Consider the following 19391-nt stretch of genomic DNA (forward strand, 5'->3'; position numbering starts at 1 on the left):
ACCCAACCTCATTCATACAAAATCAATTTTGATTTTTCTATGTTGTTAATATTCTTTCTGTGGGATTCAGATCCCGGATGTTTAATGATTAATTGAAAACCTCACTTAATGTGTGTTGAAATCCTTGCTGTCTTGTTCCTATTTAATTCCTTCAAGAATACTATGAACTTTCAGAATGATATGTTCAAACAGTACTATGATTCCAGTCTTTTTTTCCCCTCATTACTAGTAGTGCCATACTGAAGAAAGCAATGTGTCTTTGTAAGGATCCTTCATCTTCATGTTTCCCATATTTGTACCTTAAAATGACATTGTAGTACCTACAGAGTAATATATCACTAAATTATTTTGTTTCTGTTTTATTTTATGGCAAACATTTAACTGTGATCATGTCTTCTTGTTTATTATAAGGTCTAGTTGGCTTTCTTTTATATTGTTTTGGGGCTTTTGTGGGGGAGAGTGACATTGGGGGAGGAGAAACTCAAGGTACTCTACCACTTAAGCCACTCTGCCAGCCTCTTTTGTGTTGGTTATTTTGGAGCTAGGGTCTCACTTTATGCATGGACTGGCCTGGACCAGGGTACTCCCCTCATAACTAGGATGACAGGTGCACACCACCATGCCTAGCCATTGTTTAGATGGGATCTCGAAAACTTCTTGCCCAAGCTGACCTCAAACCCTGATCCTTCCGATTTCTGTCTCTTGAATAGCTAGGATTATAGGCTTGAGCCACCTACTCTCAGCTTATTTTGTTTTTTTTGAAATAGGGTCTCACTAGGTATCCCAGGCTGGCCTTCAAACTGGAGAGTGGCCTCCAGAGTTCTGTGCACCACCATTCCTGGCTCAATTTTTTTTTCTTTTTTACAAGTGGAACCCAGCTCTTCACAAATGGTGGGCAAATGCTCTAATACTGAGCCATATCCACAGTTCTGTTTCATTTTTTATTTTTCAAGTTTTATATTATTTTTTGGTGGTACTGGAGTTTGCACTCAGGGCCTCAAGCTTGCTGGGTAGGTACACTACCTACCACTTTAGCCATGTTTCCACCCTTTTTTGCTTTAGTTTCACGCCCCCCCTCCAGTACTGGGGTTTGAACTCAGGGCATCATGCTTGCTAAGCATGTGCTCTTACTGCTTAAGCCACTCCCAACCCTGTTTTGTGATGGTTTTTTTTTTGAGATAGAGTCTGACAAACTATTTGCCTGGGGCTGGCTTTGAACTGCGATCCTCCTGATCTCTGCCTCATGAGTAGCTAGGATTACAGACATGAACCATCATCATCCACCACTTAAGTTATTATTATTATTATTATTTTTTAGTACAATCTTTCATTTTTGCTTCTGCCAGCCTGGACCTCTGTCCTCCTATTTAAACCTCCTGCCTAGCTGAAATGATGGGTGCATATTGGTTGAGATGGAGTCTCACCAACCTTTTCCCCAGGCTGGCCTTGAACCATGATGCTTTCGATCTCTGCCTCCAAAGTAGCTGAGTGTGAGGCACTGTGCCCAGTCTCTCTTTTTGTTTTTGTTTTTGTTTTGTTTTGTTTTTTTTGAGCAGTACTGGGGTTGAATTCAGAGCTTTCACCTATTTGTCCAGGCTGGCTTCAAACCATGATCCTCCTGATTTCTGCCTCCTCAATAGCTAGGATTACAGGTGTGAGCCAACAGCGCCCGGCTCCAGTCTCTTTTAAAAAAAAATTAATCTAGTTTATCTTAAATAAATTGTACTCCAATTATCTCAAGTCCAGTTACCTGAAAACTACACTGAGATTTCCATTACAGTAATATGGTGTTCACATGAAATGTTGATGTTTTAAGTATTTCCAACCCAAAACTTTTTTCAGTGATCATGAATTTCATGGACTTTTGAAAATATCAGCATACTTAGAAAGTCCTTTAGAAAAGATATAAAAAATAGCATTACTGAGTACTTACTGTCTGAGAGGCACTTTACTTACTCTTTGTATCATCACTCCCCTGTGATGTGATGTGGTACAATTCCCATCTGACCTACGGGAGGACACTCAAAGAATGTTTAGTGTCCTCAGATTATTGTGCAAGAAGTGGCAGAGTTAGGGTTCAAACCATGTACTGCTTGTCTCCAGAATCAGCCCTCTTTACCACCACACTTTCTGGCTCCCAGGATTTGTCTTTGATTGAAATTCCATAACTTTTCATTATATGATTTAAAAGGGTTTGAATAAACTGTTAATGGTAAAGATGATGTGAACGCATTTTAGAAATTTTTGTGGACATTGGAAGAATTCTTCCAATGTAAATATAACCCTTAAGACCAGGCAACTTGAGTGGTACCTATCATCACCCCATTATGAATTTGATGAAATGTAGAAAGCCTGTTTTTAAAGATTTGGGGTTTCCACATACTCAGTTTATGTACCCAGATCCATCCTGCTTACCTAGTGTAAATTATTCCTTGCTTGAAAGCATGTCTAATGAAATTCTGTGGGATTTCAAAGGAAAAAAAGTATTGTGCACACACCAAAATACTACTCACTTTTATTTTACATCTTTACCTCAGTGAAGCAATTGCTTTTCTTTCAGATCAGACTCAGTAGTTTGCTTAAAACAACTAATGGCTATCATAGAATATAATTCCCTGTTCTTAGACTCATGGCAACTGAGCTATTTTAAAATTCTGTCATTCGCAGCTTTCTGTCAATTTATAGACATGATGATTTCTTAAAAGTGGTTCGGGGCAGCAGTCATTTCACCATTTACTTCAAATACTACTATATGGATAATTCACTGTCAACATTGTGTTGTTTTACTGTTTGTGGAGGTAGATTCAGAATGATTCATCTGTAGCCTCTGAATTTCCTTCTCTCATGTTGAATGAAAGTACATGCATCTGAGGTGGTAAATTCACATTCCAGCTACAAACAGTAGCTCTAAAAGAAACCCGGAAAGAAGATAACTGCTTATTTAGAGCTGATAATTTCAGTTAACCTTGTACCTAATCAGCCAAGGTTGGTACTGTCATCTGACAGCTTGATATATTAAAGAGTATACTAAAACAACAAAAATGTCTTGTTTTTCAAAAAAAAAAAAGCCTTAGCCATCTTTTGCCATCCTGTAATATAGCAACTGCTGGTGTCCTTGCACTGAGATTTCATTCTCTTTCCAGATCCTTCCTGGGCATCAGTAAATAGGGGAACTTTTATATGTGATGAGTGTTGCAGTGTCCATCGGAGTCTAGGGCGTCATATCTCCCAAGTAAGACATCTTAAACATACACCATGGCCTCCAACACTGCTTCAGGTAAAGGATAAGAACAGATCCTCTCATAATTTGTCATTGATGAAAACTCTTTGTGTGAGCAACTAAAATTTCTACTAGTATGCTTTTTAGGTCTTACAAAAAATGTTTGTATCATAATTGAATAGAGGTGCTGTGCCCATCAATTCTATGTATAGCATTATCCTGCATGGAATTTGTCATTTAATATTTTTCTCTTCTAACATAATCTTGTCTCAAAACATCATTTATATATATTTACATATATAGAGAGTGACAGAAATTTAAATTTCTTAGTAATATTTCATTGCTGACTTTCTAGATTGTCACCACAAATTGTTTTTAAGTATTTCCCATATACCATGATGTTTCCAAATGCTACTGCCTAAGAAACTTTTCATTAATATAGTTATTCCTGAGTACCTGATAATACTTTCAAAACATTTTTTTTCCTACTTTGATCAAAGCAGGGACTGGGATTCCTAAGGAATTTCTGCTGATTTAAGTTTTCTTAAGTCCCTCATTACTAGTAACATACCAAATAAGTTAACAGGTTTGATTGTATGCCTAACACTCTTAAGTGAACTCTTTGTCTTATTTGGTGTCTGATGTCATATTACCTGTATTTCTGTTTGGGGTACACATTCTTCAAGTTCTCTTGGAACTCCAGATTAAGCATGTATTTTGCATTTTTTTGTCTTGAGTACACATTTTGCTGAGTCTGTGGCAGCTGGACACAATGTCCTTTATACAGGCCTGTGTGAACCAAGGGACCAAATTGGATCTCTGATGTGAAAATACCTCTGTGAATATAAAAAGCCGTTGGAACCATTTTAGGGGTTCTGCTTTGAAATGAAATTGAGAGATATTGTTTATTAATAATTTTTGCCTAGATGTTTCTTTTTTCTTTTTTTACTTTTTGGTAGTACTGGGATTTGAACTCAAGGCCTCATGCTTGCAGGCAGGTGCTCTACCACTTGAGCCACTCCTTCAGCCCTGTTTTTGCATTAGGCTTTTTCAAGACAGAGTCTCATGAACTATCTGCTGGGCTGGCTTCGAACCATGATCCTGCTAATCTTTGCCTCGCAAGTAGCTAGGATTATGGGTGTGAGCCCCCAGTGCCTGGCTTAGAAGTTTCTAGTAGCCCATTCTCATGGGAAGGGTGTGGGATATCTATCTGTTGACAAGACCTGATAGCCAAACTACATTATAGAATCTGAACCTAGAGATGAGTTGTCTAAAATGCCAGGATTGACTCCAAATCAACAAATCCCAAAGAGTGGAACATAAACCACCACTGGGACTCAGAACAGGTGTATACAGTATATCCCCAGTGGTACTGGGGTTTGAACTCAGGGCCTCCCACATGATAGGCTGGTGCTGTAACCACTTTGATCCATGCCTCCAGACTTGAATATTTATTTTAACAACTACATTATTTTAATGTATGTAAGAAAACTGACTAGCACATCATACCACAATTGTTAATAAAAACTTTTTTAAGTTGGTAGATTTAAAGAACAATATTAAACAGTGTAGACAGTTGCATAAGTAAAATAGTATTTGTTCAGACTTGGTAAACACTGCCCTAAAGTGTCCTACTGTTCCTTCAGTGTGCACATATACACACACACACAGTACAATCGAACCCATTTAGGAATTTATCCATCCTATTAGTTAAAGCTGCATCCTATATACAGGTTCATCTTTCTCATTCTAAAATCAGAAAACAATGATATGAATAGTTAGTATTTATTGTAGGGCTTTGTTTACCCATTTCTATTGCTGATTCCCTTTGAATGTTTGTGGAAAGAAGTTAAAATATAATTTCATACTGCTTGGTTTTAGATGGTTGAAACCTTATATAACAATGGTGCTAATTCTATATGGGAGCATTCTTTGCTGGACCCTGCCTCTATTATGAGTGGAAGACGTAAAGCTAATCCACAGGATAAAGTACAGTGAGTGAAATGTTTATAAATGTTTCTATTTCTTTACAACAAATGGGGTCTGCTGAAAAGAGTGCAGCTATTTTTGGTCAGCCTCCACAAGAGCAGCACAAAGGGGGTTCCTGCAGTTGTGTTTGGGCTCCTTGTTGCTAGCAATTCAGAACAAGGCAAGCAGGACCATCACTTTTGCTTGGTTATCTGACAGGAGTTAATGATCTCACCAGTTGGAGGCCAGGGCTTGGAAGCTGTAGATGGAATCAGACTTTAAACTTAGGTACTCAAACAACAGACAGTCAGACCAGAAATCTTGGTTTGGAGGTATTCTGCCTGATCCCTCACCTCTGAAATAGGACTAACTGCCGCTTTCTACTAAGGTTTCAGTCAATTAAGGAAATGACATAGAGGGGAAAGATGCTATAAAAAGCAGGTGTTCTGCAGCCCCAGCCATTATAATGACTAATGTACAATTCGGACTTTAAGCCTTACATACTGCTGGAACTTATTCCAGCTTTGTTCTTTTTATTCTCAAGTGGGGGACGTGGGTTACTTCCTCTTCTTCTTACAATTCAAAGAATGGGAAATGTCATATCTGAACTGTGAGTAAACGTTTTCTTTTTTGTTTTTAAACCAGCCCCAATAAAGCGGAATTCATCAGAGCCAAGTATCAGATGTTAGCATTTGTTCACCGCTTGCCCTGCCGGGATGACGATAGTGTAACTGCCAAAGATCTTAGTAAGGTGGGTCATACCTTTTACAGTCCCTACAAAAGCTGACTAGGACAGTGTATTGCTTAACTTGAAAAATATTTATAAGGAAGATAGAAAACCAAAAATTCATTTCTGTACATTAAATAATTAATAACAGCTTTTTCTGCAATCAGTTTCATCTTTAATCTTAACTCAAACAGCAGCCATTTCTCCTATTGGAGGTATAGGGCAAAGAGGAAAAAAAGTGTCTGAAACACTGTTAGTGTTTTTCCAATACAGTTTTTAAGTTTTTTGTTTAATTTGTTTTTTGTTTTTTGTTTAATTTGGAAATAGAAGCCATCTAAGAGTTTGTTTCTAAATGGGACTAGAGAGTTTGTAGGACAATTGTTTCTAAAAAGGACTAGAAAAAAATTACAAAGGAATAGAGCTAACTTCTTTAGATTTCCAGGTTGCATAGTGAGAACTTCAGAAAGCAGGGTGTGACTCAAAGCTGCAGTACACCAGACAGTTTATTATACTTGTAAAATGAGTAGATGATTCTCTTTATGTGGGGTCTTAACATGTTTTTGAGAGATGCCATGAGAAAGGTACATATTTATTTTTGAAGCAGCACTGTTGATAAATGCTCACTCACACAGAGCATGGACATTTGCAGTTCAGAATATTAAATTTTACATAGAAATGTATGTAGCCAGGCACCAGAGGCTCATGTCTGTAATCTTAATTACTCAGGAAGCAGAGATCGGGAGGATCGTTGTTCGAAGCTAGCCTGGGCAAGTAGTTTGTGAGACCCCCATCTCAAACAACCCCATCACAAAAAAAATGCTGGTAGAGTAGCTGAAGGTGTAGGCCCTGAGTTCAAACCCCAGTACCACAAAAAAAAGAAGAATTGTGTGTAATTGTTATTTCCATTAATTAATAAGACTTATGTGTCTTTCTTTTGTACCAAATTGTTAAAAATAAGACTTATTACAAATCTTGGACAATTTCAAGTAGACTTGAAGGTAGGCAGCTCAACTTCTGAATGTTTAAAAGGTTTTCTATAATAGTACCAAATCTGTATACCACAGGCCTATTTTCCACCCAAGAGACTGCATGAAAGTATATGGTAGCTGGGCCAGGGATAGTGTTACAGAGAGGGTATGGCATAAGACTGTCCTACTGTCATCTACCTCACTGAGTCAATAAAGGCTATGTGTTACTAATGTAACATACGCTAAAACAGGCCAGCATCTGCTCTGGTACATCATACCTGGTGCTTTTAACAAATATTCTTTTATTGTGTGTTTTTCAGCAACTCCATTCAAGCGTGAGAACAGGCAATCTTGAAACCTGTCTGAGACTGTTATCTTTAGGAGCCCAAGCCAACTTCTTTCATCCTGTAAGAAAACATTAATTGATTCAGATAGTAAATTGAAACTAAGTTGTGTTTAGTTTACTTAATTTGCTTTTTAATTTTGTCTTTTGATTAATGATTCTTAGGAAAAAGGGAACACCCCACTCCATGTCGCCTCCAAAGCAGGACAGATTTTACAAGCTGAGTTACTCGCAATATATGGAGCTGACCCAGGCACACAAGATTCTAGTGGGAAAACTCCTGTTGATTATGCAAGGTAAGAGCCCAAGATTCTTGCCACTTCTGTCTGTGGGCTGATAAGTAGCTAAATTGAGTATGCTTAATGTCTAACCCCTTTAAAGATTTACATTGAATCATTTTACAGATGAAGACATTTCACATGTATACATAAACTCAGTCTGGCAAAGTCAGGGAAGGGTGGAATCATAAACCAATGTGTTTAGCATCCAGTCTTTTACTTGATCCTTTATAAGGCAAGTATCAAGAATTATAGAGGTCTGATGGTATAGCTCAGTGGTACAGTACTTTTCTAGCATATGAAAGGCCCTGGGTTCTATCTCTAGCACTGAAAAAAATAAAGTAACAGGAGTGTCCATTCTTCAGTTTTTTTCTTTTGGCAGTACTGGAGTTTGAACTCAGGGCCTCATACTTCCTACACAGGCACTCCACCCCTTAAGCCATTTTTGCTAGCCTTCTTTTTCTTTTTGGCAGTACTGGGGTTTGAACTCAGGGCCTCATGCTTGCTCTACTACTTGTGCCACACCCCCAGCCCTTTTTATTTTAGCTATTTTTCCGGTATGGTCTTGCATTTTTGCCCAGGGGCCAGCCTCAGACTGGTATCCACTTAACTTATATCTCCTGTCTAGAAGGGATCACAAATGTGATCCCTTCTATTATTTTTTGAAATTAAGATCTTGCTAACTTTTTTGCCCTGAGTGGCCTTGAACCATGGTTCTCTTAATCTCTGCCTCTCAAGTAGCAGGTATTATAGACATGAGCTGTGCCCGCCCCACTTCTCATTTGTTTAATGTTCTCAGTTATTGCTTAAACTTAAAACCAAATCTGTGGATAGATATATGATTAAACAAGTATAATAAAATGTAAATTGCAAATTTTAGATAGTGGACATATGAGTGCTCTCTGCACAGTTCTTTAAAATTTTCCAAATGTTGTTTTGTTTTGTTTTGTTTTCAAAGTGGAGTCTTGATATATTGACCATGCTGACCTTGAACTCCTGAATTCAAGCATGTTCATGTCCCAGCCTCTTGAGTAGCTGGAACTATAAGTGTGCACCACCATACCCAGCTAAATTTTTTCTTTATTTGAAAATTCTAACTATGAAATGCTAGAACATTAAGTGAATTTATAGGGTTAAGTAATCCATTTAAACCTGTGAATTTAAATGATAGAAAATTAATCATCTTTCCTTTTTCCAAAGTTCGTTCTGTTTCATGATTCATAGATGTTAAAAATTTATGAGGAATCAAGATGTGAATATTAAAAATCGAAAATGTATAGTAGGTTGGAGGGTAGTTTGTAATGCCTTGAATGGTAGGAAGAGAGACTGAAACTAAGATGAAAACTAAGATTTGACCTTTAAAGAGGAAAAGCCAATTTGGAATTTTCCTCATGTGCTTTACATATAGTAGTCTTTCAGTATAATAATTTATATACTTTGTACTAAAGGATTCCAAGTAGTTTAAATGTTTAGTTAATGAGCGAAGAAGCCAAACTTAGAGATTGAACCTAAAGAGGTAAAAGTAGCTGGACATGAGCTCTGCATTAGACTGATCAGTCTCTCCCTGAACTGGAGCTCTTGAAGAGGTTTCAAGGCTCTCGTCTAGAGGCTTACTGGCCACATCAGAATGAGCTTGGGGGAAGGGCCTTTTTCTCTTTTTATTTTTTTCTTTTCTTTTTTTTGTTTTTTTGGTACTGGGGCTTGAACTCAGGGCTTGTGCTTGCTAGGCACTTACTCTGCCACTTGAGCCACTCCACTAGCAAGCAAGGGCTTTTCTCAAAGCATTGATGTGGGAGCCTGTTAGTCTGTACTGATTCAAGGAGTGAGGTGACACCTTTAAGGACTTTTGTTTGTTTTTCAGTGCTGGTGTGGAATCCAGGGCCTTACTAGGCAAGCTCTCTACCACTGAGCTAGGGTGAGACCTGGACATTGTGTATTTCTGGAAACACTCTAACTTTTAAGAACCTTTACCCTCAACCATTTATTGATTTTATTTTCCCACCTCATTAAATGAAGTTTTTGTTGGATTGTTTATTTGTTTGGGTTTTTTTGGGGGGAGGTGGGGGGAGAGTTGGCAGTTTGAACTCAGGGCCTCATTCTTCCTAGCCAGGCTCACTTGAGCCATGTCCTTGGTCATTTTTTGCTTTAGTTATTTTTTAAGTATATTTAGTTCTTTTTTAAGTATAGTCTTACATTTTTACCTAGGGCCAGCCTCAGACCTCAACCCTCCTACCTATACTTCCTGCATAGCTGGGAGTATAAGCATGAGCCACTGGGCATGGCTGAAGTTATTCTTTAACCCCGTTGTGAGTCTGTAAATTCCTTGCTTATTCTATTTTGTACAGTTATAAAGGAAAAGGGGTAAGTCAGATGGTTAAAAACAGTTTATAGAGGAGGGACTTGAAGTGTAACAATCTACCACACACAAAAAGGTTGATTATTCTAGAAAGTTATGTTTGATAAAACTGTTCAGCTGCCTCCGAGGATGAATTTGTACTTTTCTACTCAAACGCCAGTGGTAAATAATGAGCAATATCAATGGTACTTTGTCATTTCTTGGTAGGCATGGAGGGCACCACGAGCTGGCAGAACGCCTTGTAGAAATACAGTATGAGTTGACTGACAGACTGGCCTTCTATCTCTGTGGCAGGAAACCAGGTGAGTGAAAGGATAATAACCTCACCACACCTCCAGTATAGAACGTTCTGGAAAAAAAAGTTTGGACAATATTTTTATGATCTCCTCTGTTTTAACATATCCTTAAGAAAATTGTTAATAAATGTTTTATTTGAAAGGATAAGATAGCTCAGAATCTGTCTTGCTTTGTTTTTTTTTTGTTGTTGTTTGTTTTTTTATCTATAGTAGCATTTATTAGAGAGAAAGGAAAAGACTACAGCTAGAGAAGTGCATCAGGGCCTGGAAGCCAGTAGCTCCTTGCTTTGTTTTTTGAGACATGGTCTGTCTGTAACTCAGGCTGGCCTTGAACTCTGAATCTTCCTACCTGTACCTCCCGACTGCTAAGATTCATGTGTGCATCACCATGTCCATCTTAGATAGTTGCAGGTTTTTCAGTTATTGGTAAAATATACAAAGTTGGTCAAATCTCTTTGAATTTTTAGTTTTCAGAACTTTGTTTTAGCTCTAGAGAAGTGACTATTTCAATAAAGAGCATAATTAAATCAAAACTGAACGTGTACCTTAGTTCTTAAACAACATGAGGCCAGCAATGGAAGAGAAAGCAATAACTTTGTAGTTACTTGAAGAAGAATTCTGTCTAAGGATGGAAAAAGTCCAAAAGTAAACTTTGCCTAAACCAGCTTTGTTATTTGTGATATAGAACAGGGGTCAGCCAGGCACCAGTGGCTTACACCTGTAATCCTACCTTCTTGGGAGACTGAGTTGGGAGGATCTCGGTTCAAGGCCAGCCCAGGCAAATAGTTCATGAGATCCCCTCTTCAAAATAACCAGAGCAAAATGACCTGGTGGTATGGGTCAAGTGATAAGAGTGCCAGCTCTGCAAGCATGAAGCCCTGAGTTCAAACTCTAGTCCCACAAAAAAAAAAAGATAAACAACTTATGGTCTGTCTATGGTCTGTGAATCAAATCCAGCCTGCTTTGTATATGGCCACTTTCACACAAGACCAGCAGAATATTTGAGTAAATGACCACAAAGCATAAAATATTTACTGTTCAGCCTTACATATAAGAGATTTGCCAATCTCCAATGCATAATGTCCATGTACAAATGTATACGTTGGTTCTCCACCCTAGTTATGCAATAGAATTAAGCCCAGTGTGGTTCCATGTTGCATTAAGGTAGAATAAGCAAACCCCACCATGTCTTTCCTACTGAATGGAGCTAAAAGCTGAGGACCAAATGCTCAGTGTAGCTATCTAAGGACTCTCAGTAGTAAATCCTAGCTGATAAATGAGGGACCATGAAGTACCATCAAGCTGTCAGTGAGGTCCTGTTTATTTTACTTATGATATGGGTTCAGTGGTAGCCTGTGACCTGGAACTGCATAACAAGTGCTTAGAAGTCTTCTGTTCTGATGAACAGGAAAAAGGACTCCCATAGGACAGATAGTAGGAAGATTCTCCTGGGGTGTTTTCTCCTTGTTTTTTCTGTTCTCTTCCATCCCAAATCCAAAGCCAGCCTCTGGGTACAGAAGCAACAACAGCAGTGGCAGCAAAGGTGCCTCAATGTCTGATCACTGGCACAAGGGAATCTGGATTGCTTTTCCTTTTCACATATTCTCTCCCTACCTGCTCAGTAGGCAGAACCAAAACTCTACAGGCAAATTTTAAAATGGAATGTTAAAAATTACTTAAATAAATAAGCTACTTGGGAGGTAGACATAGGAGGATTATGGTTCAGGGCAAACCTGGGCTTAAAGTTGTGAGACTCCATCAACCAGTGTCTAGGCATGGTGGCACACCTTTCATTCTGGCTACACGTGGAAGTACAAATAGGAGGATTTTTGCAATCTAGGTGGGTCTGGGCATAAAGTGAGTCCCTATCGCAATAACCAATGCAAAAAGGACTGACAGAGTGTTAGAGAACCTGCCTAGCAAACACAAGGCCCTGAGTTCAACTCCCAATACCGCCCTCTTCCCCCCAAAATTACTTAAATAATCAAAAAATATTTTGATTGAAAATACTCAGAAGATAAGAGGAAAAGTAAAAAATAAACAAAAAATGAGGATCACCAGAAAATAAATACTAAAACGATAGACCTAAATCAAGACATATCAATAATTACATTAAATATTAAATATGTATGATTTTAAAATCCAATTAAAAGCAGAAATTGTCAGAATGGTTCAAAAGAAAACAAAGAGTGAACTATATGCTATGTACAAGAAACCAACTTTAATTATAATGATACAGGTAAGTTAAATACCAAAATGTATAAAAAGATGGTCCATGTAAACACTAAGTAAAAGAAAGCTAGGGTAGCTATACTATACTAGATGATATAGACCTCAAAGCAAGGAAAATTAGCATAGATAGAGCAGGACATAGAATGATGACAAAAGGGTCATTTACCAAGAAGATGCAACAAGTGTAAATGTGTATATTGTCAACAGAGCTTCAAATTACATAAAGCAAACTTCAGTAGAACTAAAAGAAGAAAAGGTTAAATCCCTAGTTCTTATTGAAAACTCAACACATCTCTTAAAAATAAATAGAATTAGGTAAATAATCAGTAAAGATACAGAACTAAACCAAACCAAAAACCAACTGGATGTAACTGATATTTATAGACTACCCTACCCAAAAATATCAGACTACACATGCTTTTCAAGACACATTGAACATTTAACAAGGTAAGCCATTCTTGAGTCATAAAACACATCTTACCAAATCTGAAGGAACTAAAATCTACAAAATATATTATCTACCTATAAGGCAATTAAGCTAGAAATGGATTTAAAAATAAAAGTAAATACTCAAGTGCTTAGAAATTGAACAGTACCTTCTAAGTAATCGATGGATCTAAGAGGAAGTCTTAAGAGAAAATAGGGTAAATAGAAAATATATTCAATTAAGTGAAAATACAATATATCAAGAAAATTTTTTGGGTCAAGTGTGGTGGCCTACACCTGTAATTCTTGCTATTTTGGAGGCTGAAATCAGGTAGATCACAATTCAAGGCTAGTGGAGCAAATAGTTTGAGAGAACCCCCCCCCATCATCAAAGTAACCAGAGCTAAATGGACAATAGCTATGGTTCAAGCAGTAGAGAGCTTGCTTTGCAAGCATGAAGCACTGAGTTCAAACCCCAGTCACACCAAAAAAAAAAAAAAAAAAAAAAATATGTGTGGGATACAGCTAATGCACTGCTTAGAGGGAATTTTAAAGAGTAGAAATCAGTGAACCTGAAAGAGGAAAACAGTGGAGAAAAATTAATAAGACCAAAAACCGATTCTTTGTAAGAATCAATAAAATTGATAGTTGTCTAGCTGTACTGATAGAAAGACAAAGGAAAGAATACAAAGATAGGATATCACTAAAAACCCCCAGATATATAATTATGCATATAATTTAGACAGCTTAACTCCTTGAAAGCCACTAACTACCAAAACATACCCAAGAAGAAGGAGGTAATGTAAGTATGTAACCCTATATATATACTTTTTAACTTTTTTTATTTTTGTGGTACTGGGGATTAAATACCAGAGGTTTGTGTATACCAGGTAAGTATCAGCCACTGAGCTACATTCCCAGCCCTACAATCCTGTATTTTAAAAAATTTGAGTTTGTGTTTCAAGACATTCCATTAAAGAAAACCCTAGGCACAGAAAATAGGAGAGAGAATACTTCCCCACTCATTGTATGAAGCTAGCAAAACCATCTAAGATGGTACAAAAAGTATCCATCATAGACAAAAATCCTCACCATGCTTTAGCAAACTGAATTCAATAATTTATAAAAAGAAAAATGCAACGTAACCAAGAAGGGGTTCCAAATATACAAGTCTGATTGAGTATTTGAAAATCAACTAATGTAATCAATCACATTAACTGACAAAAATTGTACATTTATATCAGTTGATGTAAAAAGGCATTCAGCTATATTCACATCTATTCATGATTTTTTAAAAAATCTTAGCAAATTAGGAACAGATGGGAATTCCTTAATGTGATACATAGTGTCTCTAGAAAATCAGCAGCTAGCATCATTTTTAATGATGAAGAGCTACTTTTGCTCTCAGATAGGGAACAATGCTGGATGTCCATTCTCACCACTCCTGTTCAGCATCACACTGAAAATTCAAATCACTGCCATCAAGACAAGAAAAATACAAGACATACAAATTGAAGGAAGAAATAAAATTTTCTCCATTTAAATGAGATAATTTCTATGTGGAAAGAACCAACAAGAAAATTCCTAAAACTGAAGAGTTTATCAAGGTTACAGAATGTAAAGTCGGTAGTCAAAAAAAAAAAATATATATATATATATATGTGTATATTTCTTTAGCAATGAAGAAATGGAAACTAAAGCCAGAAAATTAATACCATTTATAATAGTTCCAAATTAAATACTTCGGTATAAATCTTATAAAGTATAGATGTCTGTGTGCTAAAAACTACAAAAAGCTAATGAAAGAAATCAAGGAAGACCTGAGTAAGTAGAAATACTGTATTTAGAGATTGGAAGACTCAATATAGTTAGCATGTCAGTTCCCCACATATTAATGCATAAGTTCAGCTCAAGATTTTTCATAGGTACAGACATTCTCATTCTAAAATTTAAATAGACAAAGGAAGTAGACCAGCCAATACAGTTTTACAAAAGAAGGATATTGTGGGTGGAAGCACACTACCCAATTTTAAGACTTGCTAGAACGTTCTGCACATGGGTCAATGAAGCAGTGTAGAGAATCCAGAAATAGACCTATATGAATGTGTTCAGTTGATTTTTGACAAAGGTACAAAGGTAATTCAATGGAGAAAGGGTAGTGTTTTTAGTCTTTTAGTATTGGGACAACTGGACTCCATGTGGTAAAATGAACTTCAGTCCAAACCTCAAGCCTTATACAGAAATTAACCCAAATGGGTCATAAATCTAAATATAAAACTGAAAAAACTTATAGAAGAATACATTAAAGGCACAATCATAAAAGAAAATAATGATAAATTCTACTTCATCAAAACAAAAAAACCTTTTACTCAGAACACTGTGGTTAAGAGAATGAAAAGACAAACCATAGACTGGAGGAAATATTAGGATATCATATATTCAATAAATAATTTGTATCTAGGTTATTTAAAGAACTCTTAAAACTGAACAACAAAAAAAAAGAACCAGTCATTCTCATTCTCACTCTAGATATGGTCTACTTTCAGTCTATTGAAAATTGAAAGTATTCCTTTCCTAATAAACTATACTATCACTTTCACTATAAAAAAATAAAGGAAGGGAGGGAGGGGTGGCACTTAGGAGGCTGAGGCAGGAGCATTGCTTTAGCCCAGTGATTCAAGACCAACCTGGGCAATGTAGCAACAAAATCCCATCTCAAAAAAATGAAAAAAGAAAAACTTGGGTGAAGGCTGTATATAGATGACCAAAAAATTAAAAAACAAGCCCATCATTAGCCATTAGGGAAATGAAAATTGAAATCAAAGTGAAATACCACAACGTGTCTAATAGAATGACTATTAAAAATATGTGCTGGGAAAGATACAGCATAACTATAACTTTCATTTGTTGTTCAGAATACAGAACAATAGAGCTATTCTGGGAAAAGATAAAGCCTATAGTTTTTTACCAAGTTAAACATACATTTATCATTTAATCCAGGGGTCCTACTCCTAGATACTTACCCAAGAGAAATACAGAGTTAGGTTTATACAAAAACCTATATAGATGCTTAGAATGGCTTTATTCATTGGAATATAGATCAGCGTCTGCTAGAAGCTAGGATAGGACTGAGTCAGTAAGCATCCTGATAGACAGTCCTTCTCTGGATCTGCAAAGACCATCTGCCCCGGCCCTGACCATTTCCCACTAATTTATTAATTTGAGCAAGCCACCAGAGCTCAGTGAAGCTCCACCATCCTCACTGTGAGCTGATGGAAGGCTGCTCTGAACTAATTCAGTTCCCTCAGCATTATTCCATGCCTGAAGATCACCAGTTATCCTGGGGATGAACTAATCCTAAGGATTCAGGTGAGCTTAGGTTTTCTACTGAATGATGTCTGGATGTTTGTACTAGAAGAAGAGGATGTGATTCTTGATACTACACAGGTTTTCAGGGATCTTTTGTGTGTGTGTGTGTGTGTGTGTTACTAGAGTTTGAACTCAGGGGCTATGCCTACTCCTCCTGATTTCTGCCTCCTGAGTAGCTAGGATTACAGGTGTGAGCCACCAGCACTCAGCAGCCTGGCAAACTTCTATTCCCCTACGTGATTTGTAATTATGGAGAAATATTAATTGTAAAACTTAAATCAAGGAAATAGTAGTGGTATTCCTTTACAGATCTTATCAATATTTATATGAATAAAACTGGTTTCTGTTTCAGATCACAAAAATGGACAACACTTTATAATACCTCAAATGGCAGACAGGTAAGGCCAACAGAATACCAATTTTGTCTGTCCCAATATCTCCCTGGTGTTGAAGTGTGTCATATTTTGTGTTTAACAAAGCCCATACATTTCTCTCTTTTATGGCTATACAATTTGGAAATAAGACGGCTGTAAGTAAACTACCATATAAAACTTAAGTTTGAAAGAGCCCACATAACAAATTTACTAACAAGGAAATTGGGGTCAGTGATGTTGTCACTGTTTCTGCCAGTTGTTACAGAATATTGTGTTATATTCACAAATATTTTTGTGTTAGATGAGACATACCTCCAGCCCTTTTGTGTAATGGCTTTTTTTTCAAGATAGTGTCTCGCAAACTCTTTTGCCCGGGCTGGCTTTGAACCGTGATCTTCCTGATCTCTGCCTCCTGAGTACGTAGGATTACAGGTGTGAACCACCAGCGCCCAGTGTATATTTTTTATTTAAAACAAGGGGTCAACAAACTTTTTTTTTGTCAAGAGCCAGATCCTAAGCATCTTAAGCTTTATGAGCCATACAACCTATTGTAACTATTCAGCCCTGCCAGTGTAGTTGAAAGCACCAGTGAGCACCATGTAAATGAGTTGACATGTCTGTTCCAGTAACATTTTATTTCCACACCTTATGAAATGCTATTCTTTCTCCTTCCAAACCATTAAAAAATATAGAAACCCTGCTTGTTAGCTCATGAGCTGAGCAAAAAGAAGACCATAATTTGTCAACCTCTAATTTTTGCGATCAGATGAATTCATTGCTGCAGGATGAACCTTAAACCCTATTTATACAAAAGCCCTATTTGTGTAAATACAAGAGCTTATGAAATGATTAACTATTGTTCCAGATGTAATCTTGCCATTCCAGTTTTCCACATTTTCTCTTTTTTGCATTTTCTTCTCTCTTTTTTTTTTTTTAATGTTGCAGGGATGGAACTCAGGGCCTCACACATGCTAAACAAATGTTCTACCACTGAGCCACATCCCAGCTGATTGCTTTTCTTTTTAATACTTCAAAGATTGTGACTCCTTACCTAAGAGCCTGGAGATTAACCAAACAGTAGCTTTTGTTGTTTAGTTGGTGGGCAATGTTTTCTCTCTTTACTGTATTATATGGCTGTTATATTTCTAGAAGAAATCACTTTGGCCAAATTGTTTGTTTCCTGTTGGGCTATAAGTTCTTGGCTTAGATAGTGTCTATAAACTGTAATAATATTTTCATTGAGTATCTCAGTCTTCTACAAAGTTCATGAACATGATTCTATTTATTTGCTTACTGGTTTTGTACATTTTCTTAGCAGCCTGGATTTGTCTGAATTGGCAAAAGCTGCTAAGAAGAAACTTCAGTCTGTGAGTACCTCTTTACTGGTAAACTCCAACATGGGCATTCATGTATCCTGCTGGTACCTGTTGTCAGTCCAAATTACCTATTGTATCAGACGACTTTATTTCATACTTTGTGATATTATCAAATTATAAACAGACCATTGAGTATACAGCAATGAAAAACAAAAGCACTATTAAGTTTAGTATATCCAGTTCATTGGCTCTGCTTCAAATAATGCCATTTTTCTCTGTCATGTTAAAAGTGAAGCCTCTGCCTATGTTATTGGGAAATTGTTTCTCCTCATGAGAGTTCCTTGTTTTCTCTCAGGGTAAATAAATAAGTTAGGTACCTTTCCCTGGGATTACTTCTGATAGCCACATAGGATTCTGGGGAATGATAAAAGCTGATGCTGGCAGGGGGATGAGTCCTAAATTTACTCACACATCAGTAAAACTCTCCTGTGCTATTCATCAGAGATTTTTTAAAGCTGGTCATGACCACGATCCAGACCCACATACATGCTCTGAGTTTGCCCAGCCTCACCTTAATATGTGTCTGTTTTTGTATCCTGCCCACTGCAGCGTCAGGCAATACCCCAGGAAACTGACTATTCTGGGAAAGTTTCCCTTTTTCCATGCCTTCATAGGAAGCCTCATCTGGGTGCTTCCCAGCCATATTAACCACCAGGTTTCACTCCTTAACTCTCTCTCCCTATTGCTCTCTGAATCAGAACCAAGATTCTTAGCTTTTTTCTTGTAACCTTTAAGGATGTCATCCAACTCTCACCTTTCAGAGCTTGTCTTACTTCCCATCTGGGTATCATTGTGTGTGTGTCGGGGGGGTGTCTGTCTTGTCTGTCTGTCTCCAGGTGTTTATAGGTGAACAGTCTCTGAGACTAAGAGCTGCCACCTTCAGGTCCTCTTTTGCCTGCATGTTTACCTTGCCCAGCTTCCATGCCTTTTAAGGAACTGATGTCTCACCACCTCTACAGTGTAGGTAATAGCTTTTCCAAAGCCCAACTCTGAAACCACAACTTCCCTAATTTATGACTTTCTCCTCATGCCTTTCTTTCACAAAAGACCCTTTTTAGAACATCATATAATACTAAGTATTAAATACCACATAAAATGAATTTATCCTTACTAGTATTTAACTATATTGCAAAATAAATGTGTTTTATACAATTTGTTTGGTGTCTCTCTGTTCTCTATCTATGGTTTTGTGTGTATGTGTGTTTTATTGCCTTTCTTAAATTAAGTAGACCATGTAAGATGATTAAAGATTGTAAGCTTTGGAAGCAACATAAAATATTATGTGCTTTCCTTTTAATTACTCATAATATGTAAGTAAACTTACGTATAATTTATCCTAGATAAAATTCATATTCCCTTTGACTCTCCTGCATTTGCTAAGCTGGAAGCCTCATGAAAGCTGAGGTTATAACTATAATATCGAGCATGCTGCAGGTACTAAATGAATACCTTGGACAG

At 37.1% G+C, this 19391-nt stretch overlaps 1 protein-coding gene across 17 annotated transcripts in view; it reads left to right on the plus strand.

Moving 5' to 3' along the window:
- Git2 (GIT ArfGAP 2) overlaps window positions 1–19391 on the plus strand; it is a 56242-nt gene that overhangs the window by 6466 nt on the left and 30385 nt on the right. For 11 of the 17 annotated variants that reach the window (XR_012443531.1, XM_074061061.1, XM_074061060.1 and 8 more), the window contains 8 exons: window positions 3144–3277; window positions 5102–5214; window positions 5834–5939; window positions 7204–7290; window positions 7392–7522; window positions 10068–10162; window positions 16536–16581; window positions 17873–17924. Coding sequence is in view for 16 of the 17 variants with exons in the window: in XM_074061061.1 (XP_073917162.1) it covers window positions 3144–3277; window positions 5102–5214; window positions 5834–5939; window positions 7204–7290; window positions 7392–7522; window positions 10068–10162; window positions 16536–16581; window positions 17873–17924 (764 nt within the window). In the remaining variant the exon portion in view is untranslated. The remainder of the gene's footprint in view (window positions 1–3143; window positions 3278–5101; window positions 5215–5833; window positions 5940–7203; window positions 7291–7391; window positions 7523–10067; window positions 10163–16535; window positions 16582–17872; window positions 17925–19391) is intronic. The other 6 variants (XM_074061063.1, XM_074061059.1, XM_074061064.1 and 3 more) reach the window with 1 other exon arrangement.

The sequence above is a fragment of the Castor canadensis genome, chromosome 18 (genome assembly GCF_047511655.1).
Source record: "Castor canadensis chromosome 18, mCasCan1.hap1v2, whole genome shotgun sequence".
NCBI classification, from domain to species: Eukaryota; Metazoa; Chordata; class Mammalia; order Rodentia; family Castoridae; genus Castor; species Castor canadensis.